This window comes from Myotis brandtii, unplaced genomic scaffold (assembly GCF_000412655.1).
Source record: "Myotis brandtii unplaced genomic scaffold, ASM41265v1 scaffold13, whole genome shotgun sequence".
In the NCBI taxonomy this organism is placed as follows: Eukaryota; Metazoa; Chordata; class Mammalia; order Chiroptera; family Vespertilionidae; genus Myotis; species Myotis brandtii.
The window spans coordinates 411,469-422,345 of record NW_005354595.1 but is presented as its reverse complement, the minus strand read 5'-3'; the positions used below and the strand labels follow the sequence as shown (position 1 = coordinate 422,345).

The following is a 10,877-nucleotide window of genomic DNA, read 5'->3' as shown; positions in this document are numbered from 1 at the left end:
TACAAAGATCTAATTTTTCCACTACCCTGATATTTTAAAATCTTTTTACATAAACTATGCCAACACAAACACTATAGACTTCTAGAAGTCAAACAGCAAACAGCCCAGTATAGATAACATCCATGTGCTACAGCTAATTTTAGACACAAATTGATGGTTTCAAACACACTACTTTAAATAAGAATATCTCATTTTTCCAAATCTTAATTTGATTTTCTTTGTCAATAAATTAAAGGTATGTAATGTGTATATGTATGTACAACATCAGAAGAGTGTATGTGTGTGTGTGTGTGTGTATATATTTTTTTATATATATACTTATATAAAACTTATAAGTGTATATAAGTTTTATACACACTTATATAAACACACATACACAAATCCCTGAAAAGGATTCAAACGTTCTCTCAGATTTAAAGGCCATGCTCTATTTCAAAATTACATTCAACACCCTTATGATCTCCCTTCTGCTACACTTTTGCTACACTTACACGCTGATTATGAGAATCATGACTTTAAACTACACAAAAATTCGTAACTCAAAGCAAATGAAAGAATCCAATTTAACCTGTCACTAAAACTTTAATAGTGCCTGTATGGAGGGAAAAAGGCAGTAAATTTTGGGAGCTGTCTCAAAGACATTTTCCCGTTCCCCTTTACTCAGTGTTTAGCTAAAAATATATCTCATAAGTGAAAAAAATCAAAAATCTGATAAGTGATTATACCTATCTATTCAGCCAATGCTAAATTGATGCACCCAAAAGGTCTCAATTTAGTAGTCTCCTTCCAATTCTACCTACCTTCTATTGCTCAGTGTTGAGTGAATTCTGCTTTTTAACAACCTATAATATCTCCTGTGTCTCCAATTTTTTGTAAAATTTCTTTTGTAAAACCCTTCCTGTGTTCAAATAAATGGCTGGAATATAGCAAAGAGATTGAGATATTACTCTTAAAGGTGAGATGAGCCACTCTGAGAATCTGAGAAGTGTAAAAGTGGTGGACAAAAATGTCCCTTTTGACAAATCCCGCTTTTAAAAAATCTGATCAAGCATTGAAGGAGTAATTAACAAAAGCTAAGTTTCTCATTAAAAAGAAACAATTTTACATTATACAATCACTGAAGCCACATTAAAATGCACTTTTACATTCAACCAAAAAAGGGAATGGGACTGAGAATGAGAAGGAACCCACTCTGCCATACTCCACATATGTGGGCACTCAGTAAAGAAGCTACATTAACAAAGAAAAGCAAGTTCTGCTTGAGTACTGAGAAAAATCAAGTAATCCTGAGACAAAATCTGATGAATGATAAAGATTTGACAAGATCCAAAAACTGAGATTCCATTTCATAGCTCCAAATCAGTATGCCATAACAGCAATGACTGCTATTGGTCAAATGTGAAGAGGCCTACAGGTGTACAGTGAATTATTGTCTAAACCATTTATCCTTCCCCACCCCATCTCTGCACCAAAGCACCATAAATTTGGATAAAAATGATCACTTATTGAAAACTACTTAAAATAGCAATGAAAAATCCTTTAAAATCCTTACCAAAACAGGGAAAGAAAAGGGAAACACTCACCAAGCCCACAATATAGCTTTCAAGATACTGAGATAAAACTCTAACCTATTGTATCATAAGCACATAATAAGGCACATAATTAGAAATTAAGTAAATACACAGTAATTCTGAATAAGTATTACAGATTATAGTGGTACAAAAAACCCTTGAGATTAATTTTTTTCTAAAAGAAGACCTTACCAAAAATAACTTTTAAAAATCTGTCAAACCATATGATAGACCTGAATATTTTCCTTAAGACTGTAAACTTTTTTTCTGAAAACAATTATAAAAAAGTAGTTTATAAGTAAAATTTTTTTTAGTTTTCTAAGATCATATTATATTACTCAGCATATGTATCATTTTAAATTTAAAACATGATTTTTCCAAAGAAAGTTACTGATTTTTCTGACACCTTAATTGATCCTGGTTGGATTCCACTTAATTTCCTTGGGACAGCTGAGATGCTTCATTTCTCCAAATACTCTTAAAAAATTAAAGATATGCAATATTCATAGGAGTGTCTTACCAGTGGGGGGAAAAAAACTAAAAGAAAACATGAAGTTTACAAATATGCTTCCAACACAAACCAATTTGTTTATGTATAACCATCAATATATGCCAAATAATTGATGTAATTTATACATGAACAAATTCTGAATCATAAAGTTAAAAACTTGGTTGTAAGAAATTGAAATTACTTATATCAAGTAATTTTAAAAGTTGTTATATTTAATTTTTTAAAGTACAAAGGAGTTTAGAAATGTATAAGGCTGATCTGGTCCCAAACTAAAAGAGTCTGTCCTTTTGAAATCCAATTTAATATGGGGAAGTGAATTACTGAAAAAATTTTTTTTCCTGAAGATTATTTTCATAGAAACTAAGATATAAAAGAAAAACACCCCTTTGAGCACATATTGGCAGGGGGGAAAACATTCCTTAATTTTTTGAATATACTTAAACAGCAAACTCAGAAAAAAATCATTTTTGTAAAAGAGGCAGAATTGGTCTTGAGTTGCTTCAGTCTATGTCTGAACATTTAACTGCTATTATGGTCCAGTCTTAGAAGAAAAATTCACAGAAAGTCAGATTGTAGATTTTGAGAAGGAAACTCTGAGGTGGTGATTTTCTCCAAGGTCATGGTTATGAAGCTCAATGAGGGCCTGGATCGCTTCTTCCACAGATCCCAACTGAATAAGGGCCATTTTGCGATCTTTCCTAAAAATGGGATAAGAAATTTAAAAAGGGTATAGAATTAATTTTGTCTATAAACCTTCTCTCCCACCCTAGAAGACTTCTTGAAATGACCCTAAAATTTGCATACCATATTAAATAAAGTTAATGTGTTTCTTAAAATCAAGGACTTACTGAAAGAATTTAAAAGCCTTCACTGAACATCCAGCTTCTGTGAAAAGGTTCTTCAGATCATCCATCGTAACGGAAGGTCTGTGAAAACATCAGAGTCAACCAAGTATCTTAGCGCCCTAATTCTCAAATGAAGCAAAGATTAACTTGCAATTGTTAAATCTCCAGAGTACCTCACATTTCATAGAGACTAAAGCCATGCAATGAAGACATGATTTGGAACTGTCCTGAAGATGTTCGAGGTTGACACATACCATATACATGTCCTCAAAAAAACAGAATTTTGTCTTAAATCTTTTGCAAACAATGTGGACAGGTACATGAATACCAAGAATATCTTTCTATACAGGGGTGGGCGAACGTAGGTTTACAGTTGTGAGTACTAGCCAGTTAACTGCCACGCGTTCAAAATGGAAACCATCCTTGTGTCTACAGACGCTTATGGCGTACAAAGGGATAGAAAGTTTATTCTTGTTTTATTATTTATTAACTATTGTATTATTTATTTGTATTACAACTATAAACCTACTTTTGCCCACCCCTGTATTTATTCTTTCAAAGGAATTAGTACTTACACCACAGACTTCAGTAATTAACTCTAGTACTTCCAAAGCTAGTTCTAACTTATTGACTGTAGTCCACTGTAGTCCAGAGTTCTGCACTTTAGTTTTGTTTTTTTAATTCACACCCAAGGACATGCTTAGGAGGGGGCGGAGGAGGAGGAGGAGGAGAGAGAGAGAGAGAGAGAGAGAGAGAGAGAGAGAGAGAGAGATGGGTTGCCAAATGGGGATCAAACCTGCACCCCAGAGGTGCCCTGGCTGGAAATCGAACTGGCAACCTTTCAGTGCACCAGACAACACTCAACCGAGTCACTCCAGCTGGCCAGCGTTCTACATTTTAAACTGCTTTCAGGATAATAATGAATATGTGTTAATAGCCAGGCTCCAGGATGGCCCCCAATTACTCTTGCTTCCTGGAATTCACGCCCTCAAATATACCCTTGCCACACTGAATAGGGATGCCCTCTGTAACCTTTAAAGGTACTATAGAAATTACACATGTAACTGCAGTTCCCACCTCACCTTCTGTTGAATCATTAGCTTTGGAGGAAACCAGCTGCTATTTCATGAGGACACTAAAGCAGCCACATGGAGAGGTCCTTGTGACAAGCAACTGAGGGTCTCCTGTCAATAACTAGGCACATGAATGAGCCACTTTGGAAGTCAGTCCTCTAGCCCCAGTTCAATCTTCAGATGCAACCTTATGATAGACTCTCAGCCAAAACAATCCAGCTAAGCAACTTCTGGATTCTTGACTCACAGCTACAGTATGAGATAATGAACGTTAATTACTGTGTTCCGTTTTGGGGTGATCTGTTATGAAGCAGATGACTAATACAGTGAGTGGCCTATCGCTCCAGAGTCAACTGACTAAAAGTAGACTCACTTCACAACTGCCAGCAAGGCCGGTATAGCAGAAAAATAACTGGCTCTGCAGGGAGACAGGTCTGTCTTCCCATTCTATTTCTCATTCACTTGGTATATCACTTGAAGTAAGTTACTTAACCTGAGCCTCTCAGTTTCATTGATAAAATGAAACTCATGACCTTATCTCAAAGGTTATTACGGATAAATTGATAGAGACAAAAAGTAGAATACAGTAGCCCCCCCGCCCCTTACCCACAGTTTCAGCTACCAGCAGTTTAAAAACATTAAATGGAAAATTCCAGAAATAAACAATTCATAAGTTTTAAATTGGGTGCCATTCTGAGTGGTGTGATGAAATCTGCCATCCTGCTCCACTGTGCCTCAGACATGAATCGTCCCTTTGTCCAGTGTTTCCAAACAGTATACGGTACATGCCTGTTAGTCACTAGTACCCCTCTTGGTGTTCAGATAGCCGATCACAGTATTACAGTGCTTGTGTTCAAGTCACCCTTGTTTTACTTATTAATGGCCCCAAAGTGCAAAAGCAGTGATGCTGGCAATTCAGATATGCCAAAGAGAAGCCATAAAGTGCTTCTTTTAAGGTAAAAGGTGAAAGTTCTTGACTTAGTAAGAGAGACTACATTCACATAACTTTTATTACAGTAGTTACTTGAGACCAGCTTGAAGGTAACGGGAAAGGTAACGACAGGAGCCTGCCTCAGTATCTAAATATGTTGCCACTCTACAGACTTTATAGTGATGAGCTGCTAAATTTCTAGATCCACAAATCTAGTTTTTTTTTTTTTCTTAAGTGGCTCCTCTAGTTTCCAAGCGGGCCTAAGGTTAGAGCCCTGCCCAATTCAGATTCAAGGTTTCTCTCACTAGGCTAACTGGAGACTAGCTTGGAGCCTGAGTATTCAGTACTATTTTGAGTAATTATTTTCTGTTCTTATTCATCTCCTTTTCTCATTCTTAGTAACAATCCAAAATCTCACCATTCTTCATTCCCTGAGTCTTTAAATTTCCACACACATGCACACATACAACCATTTCCCACAGCTTTTACCTCTCTCTTTCCAAAGCTTATCCCCCTTCATGTATTTGATTAAATTATACAAAACTGCCATCTTTGTTGGTCAAGGAATTCAAGAATTAGAACAGGAGTTGCTACCATTAAAACAAACAAACAAAACAGGGTTTTTTGTTGTTTTTTAAATCAGGATATGATTTCAGAGCACAAGGGAGAGGGAGAGAGAAACATCAATGATGAGAGAGAATCATTGATTGGCTGGCTGCCTCCTGCACGTCCCCCACACTGGAGATCGAGTTGGCAACCCGGACATGTGCCCTGACCAGGAATCAAACCATCATCTCCTGGTTCAAAGGTCAATGCTCAACCACTGAGCCACCAAGGCCGGGCTCAGATGTTTTCTATACAGGGCCACATAGTAAATACCTTAGGTTTTGATGACCATACAGTCTCTGTTGCAACACTCCACCTCTGATGTTATAGCTCAAAAGCAGCCATAGATAGTATATAAATGAGCAAGTGTGGTTGTGCTCCATGAAACGTTATTTATGGAATGTGAAATTTAAATTTTATATAATTTTCTCAAATCACAAATTATTTCCCTTTTGCCCCCCCCCACCCCCCACCCCCCCCAATTTGAAAATATAAAAGTCAGTCTTAGCTCATGGGCCATACCAAAACAGATGGTTTTGGACCATGGGTAGTCTATTAATCCCAGACTTAGAAGACAACTAAAGAACAAGTCTGGCTCTAGCTGGTTTGGCTTAGTGGATAGAGTGTCGGCCTGTGGACTGAAGTGTTCCGGTTTGATTCTGGTCAGGGACACATGCCTGGGTTGCAGGTCGATCCCCACTAGGAGGCATGCAGGAGGCAGCAGATCAATGATTCTCTCTCATCATTGATGTTTCTCTCTCTCTCTCTCTCTCTCCCTTCCACTCTGAAATCAATAAAAATATATACATATATTTTTAAAAAGAACAAGTCTGCTACAACGCCAGTTAATAGAGTGATCACACACAAAAATAATAATTAACATATTAGTTAAAATTAATCATTATATATGGCTTTGCAGCTTATAGATAAAAAAATTAAAAATTCTTCAAATTCTTAAATACATAAATTATTTGCCCTGGTTGGGAGGTTCAGTTGGTTGGGATTCAATTCCCAGTCAAGGCACATACCTAAGTTTTGCGTTCTAACCCCTCAGTACACGTACTAGAGCAACTGATCAATGTCTCTCTGACTTTCTGTCTGTCTGTCTGTCTCTCTTCCCTGTCTCTAAACATACCCATGGAAGGATTAAAAAAAACAACAAAAAACCATAAATTATTTGACTTTGCTATGTTGATTACTGAAGTCTTTATATCTATGCAAAGGAATGAACAAATAAGTGCCAATGGAATATTTCTGCATAAACTTATTTTTATGCCCTTTTATAACTGAAAGGTAACTAGTTGCTAATTTTCTACTTGTAAGAAATTTTTTAAAATACTGCTATCCTTACTTTTGCAGTGTACGACTGAAGATATAACCTTCTTAAGCCATAATAATAAATTAATCTTCTCACAAGGAATTAGTCAGTAGGACAATTGCTGCATTAGAATAATTTGAGTTGGTTTTTTTTAAAATATATTTTTATTGATTTCAGAGAGGAAGGGGAAGAGAGAGAGAAAGAGAGAAAGAGAGAGAGAGAGAGAAACATCAATGATGAGAGAATCATTGATCGGCTGCCTCCTGCACACCCCCCCACTGGGGACTGAGTCCGCAACCTGGGCATGTGCCCATGACTGGAACTGAACCTGATACCCTTCAGTCCCCAGGCCGACGCTCTATCTACTGAGCCAAACCAGCTAGGGCTAATTTCAGAGTTTTTACCTCCCCTAAAACATATTGTTTATAATAATCATTATATTAATTATTAACCAACAGTAGGATAATAACTAATTAGGTACATACGGGATGTTGGAAAGATGCAGAGTGGCTGACGGTGGAAAAATATTCTGGAAGTTTTTAGAGCCAGGCTTTTTAAAGCGATGCAAAGGACTATTACTAAAATCCTTAGTCAGACCTTGGTCTTCTTGTCCCTCTCGAGGAAGTTGAACTGCCTGATGTTTGGACAGTGTAGCACGGAGCACTTTTCCATAAAGTCTCTGACCATTCAGATGGTTCATTGCTGATGCATAGGAAGAAAATAAGGAAAGTTTGGGTATTAAGATAGAGCCTCTATAAAATTTGTCTAAATTATCATAAAATCTTTTTATTTAGTCATTTAAAATTATATTGTCAGTTTGTGGGTTAAAATGGTTTTAAATTTTAAAACTCTTACATATAGAAATGTGTTAGATAATTTATTTTACAATAACAAAAGAAAAGCAGTCAAACAAAAAACAACTCTCTTCCTAGGAAGTTCCAGAGTGCCTGGAACATAACAAGTGTTCAGGAAACGGTTACTGAATAAATTAGTTTAATCTCAAGCAAAGTATTTTTTATAAAAGTTCCAAGTAGTAACATTTTAAATAGCCACTATAACAATGAACAGAGAGGCCATAGAATGACACTGTCGTGTGCCATCATTACGAAGTTTGCCCAAACTTTTATGCCATGCAACCGTTCTAGAAAACTTAATTTGGAATAAAAACAAATAAATAATAAAATATAATAAAATTAAACAAAGCAAGTGATGTTTAATAGTTTAAACTTACAGAAAAACCCTAGAGTCAAATTTCTAAATAGCAACAAGTAGAAAACGAACTTCAAAGAGTAATAAATATTTTTAATCTTTATAAAACATAAGCAGATACAAATAATGAAGATACTACCACAAAGAAATACTTTTTGGTAAAGTATATTCCTACTAGCTGTAAGTTTGCTCATTTTATAGAAAAATACACATAAAAAGGGGGAGGTCACCACTGTTATTACTATTAATCATCAGTACCTAGCTGAGCTTGATTTGCATCTGCCATCTGAACCAAAGCATTTTCTTTCTTATTAAACATAATCTTCACTCGATGTACATCACCATATACTCCTAAATAAAAAGACAAAACAAAACAATTTTTAATATCTATGTAGTATTTACAAATACATTTAAAGAAGTTTTTTTCCCCCTTATTATACAGGGTGGGGCAAAAGTAGGTTCACAATTGTGAGTACATGAAACACAGTTTATGATTGTATTATTATTTATTAACTAGAGGCCCAGTGCACGAATTCATGCACAGGTGGGGCCTGGCTGGCCTGCCCTGATGGGGGCCCATCGGGTCAGGCTGGCCGGGGGGAGGGCACAAGGGAGGTTGGCTGGTCGGCCAGCCCCTGATCAGGGTGAGGGGGGCCAATCGGGGGCAGGGCAGGTCAGGAGGAGGGGCTGCGGGCAGTTGGTGGGCCGGCCCCACTCCCTGGCCAAACTCCCAGTTGAGGGGACAATTTGCACATTAGCCTTTTATTATATAGGATTATTGTATTATTTTTCATATGAACAACTATAAACCTACTTTTGCCCGACCCTGTATATATTCCCTGAGCTATTTCATACACATGCTCCCAAATTTGTATCCCTTCTATGTTCCGGATCTCCCCTTTCCTCTTCCTACTTCAGTGTTCACAAACTCTGTTCATAGTTATTACCATCATCTAAATACTTACTCTAGTCAGACACTTGGGATTCAGCTTTTGATTTCCTTTTCTTAAATTCTTTTTTTAAAATATATTTTTATTGATTTCAGAGAGGAAGGGAGAGGGAGAGAGATAGAAACATCAATGATGAGAGAGAATCATTGATTGGCTGCCTCTTGCATGCCCCACACTGGGGATCAAGCCCACAACCCGGGCCTGTGACCTGACCAGGAATTGAACCGTGGTCTCCCGGTTTATAGGTCGATGCTCAACCACTGTACCACGCCGGCCAGGCCTTTTCTTAAATTCTTACATTCAATCCATCACCAGCACTGATTGGTTTTATGGTCTAAATATCTCTCACATTTGCCTACTTCCTTCCATCCTCATTACCATCAAAGCTATCATCACAACAGCCTCCTAATTGATCTTTTACATCCAAGTTTTCTACACTGGTGTTCCCCATACTGGGTCCTACATCCCAAAGAACAGGCAAAATGATTCATTGGGGTGTGGAAGGAAAATAAACTTTTTTAAACACAGGTTTGTTTATATATAAAACCAATATGAAACACTACATTTTACTAATTTTTAACATATATATAAAATTATAGGCAGAAGTTTCTGTAATATAAAGGACATTGTCTCCTTTTTGTCATTCAGCATATTAAAATATACTGCAGTTTATGTGCTAATAGGTATCACCAATGTTACCAAAATAAGACCCTTAAGTAGTTGCATCATTACCATACTTTGTAATGTGATGAAAACGACTATGGAAATTATCAAGGCACACAAAGGAGTGCTGATTATCTTGTGGGCAAGCACCTAAGAGCAACTGAACTTAGAGATGAGTGGTACTTTTAAAGTTTAAAACAAAAAGATTATTCCAATTTTCTGTTCTTTTCAGAAATGACAAGTGGCTGAAATAGCTATTACTTTTTTAAAAACAATCCCCCACACACAATTTGTTCTTCAAGCTGAGGGTGATATTTTTTTAAATGAGTGAGAAATTAACTACTTTTAGAAAGAAATGTGCTTGGACTATTAAAGAGATATAAAAATGTATCATTAATACATGATTTCATTACTGAAAACAGAAATGTGTCATCAATAAAAACTTTTACTGCAAATGAGCATGGAAGATCTCCGTGGGATGATCAAAATGTTCTAAAACTGGGCTTTGATAATAATGACTGCACAATTCCGTATTGCTGTGTACCTATAAATGACACCCCAAAAACACAGCTTAAAACACCTATTATCCACTCAAAAAATTTACAACAATTTTTTATTGTATTAAAAATTCTTCTAAATGGAAGTGAGTTTTAACTCCATTTGTTAAAAATATTCTCATGCAATAGTTTCAAGATCAACTAATTTAACAAGAGGAAAAATTGAATTTTTCAAAGTACAACAAAAATTAGTGAATTAAACTGAAAAATTAGTATCATAATTAGATATAGCAACAATGAAACACTTCCATTTATTTATGAGGTTTCTTTTTCAGTTTGACAACCATTAAGATCAAGTACTAAAATAAAGTGAATTTAGAATCAGACCTTAGAATATTGAATGAAAATAAAAAAGATTTCTGAAAATAATGAAGCATATTATATCATATTTCTCACTAAATGTTAATGAAAAAGTTTTTATGAAAAAGTTTCACCATTAATAAAAAATCTTTAAGATATTAAATACTGCTTATGTAATTGCTCATATATTTGTAGATATTACACTATATATAATGATTACAGTGAATATGGATGAAGTGTATGAATAATGAGTCATATATAAATTAGGAGTATGTGCTAAATTTTTTTTAAAATATATTTTTATTGATTTCATAGAGGAAGGGGGAGGGAGAGAGAGATAAAA

The 10,877-nt window shown here is 35.7% G+C and overlaps 1 protein-coding gene across 8 annotated transcripts in view; it reads right to left on the bottom strand.

Moving 5' to 3' along the window:
* Window positions 1–562: 562 nt before the first annotated feature.
* PTBP3 (polypyrimidine tract binding protein 3) overlaps window positions 563–10,877 on the bottom strand; it is a 76,908-nt gene continuing 66,593 nt past the window's right edge. For all 8 annotated transcript variants that reach the window (XM_005859750.2, XM_005859748.2, XM_014534383.1 and 5 more), the window contains 4 exons: window positions 8,323–8,415; window positions 7,341–7,557; window positions 2,931–3,008; window positions 563–2,780 (listed from right to left, as the gene is read on the bottom strand). In XM_005859750.2, coding sequence (XP_005859812.1) covers window positions 2,648–2,780; window positions 2,931–3,008; window positions 7,341–7,557; window positions 8,323–8,415 — 521 coding nt within the window. In that variant the 3' untranslated portion in view covers window positions 563–2,647. The remainder of the gene's footprint in view (window positions 2,781–2,930; window positions 3,009–7,340; window positions 7,558–8,322; window positions 8,416–10,877) is intronic.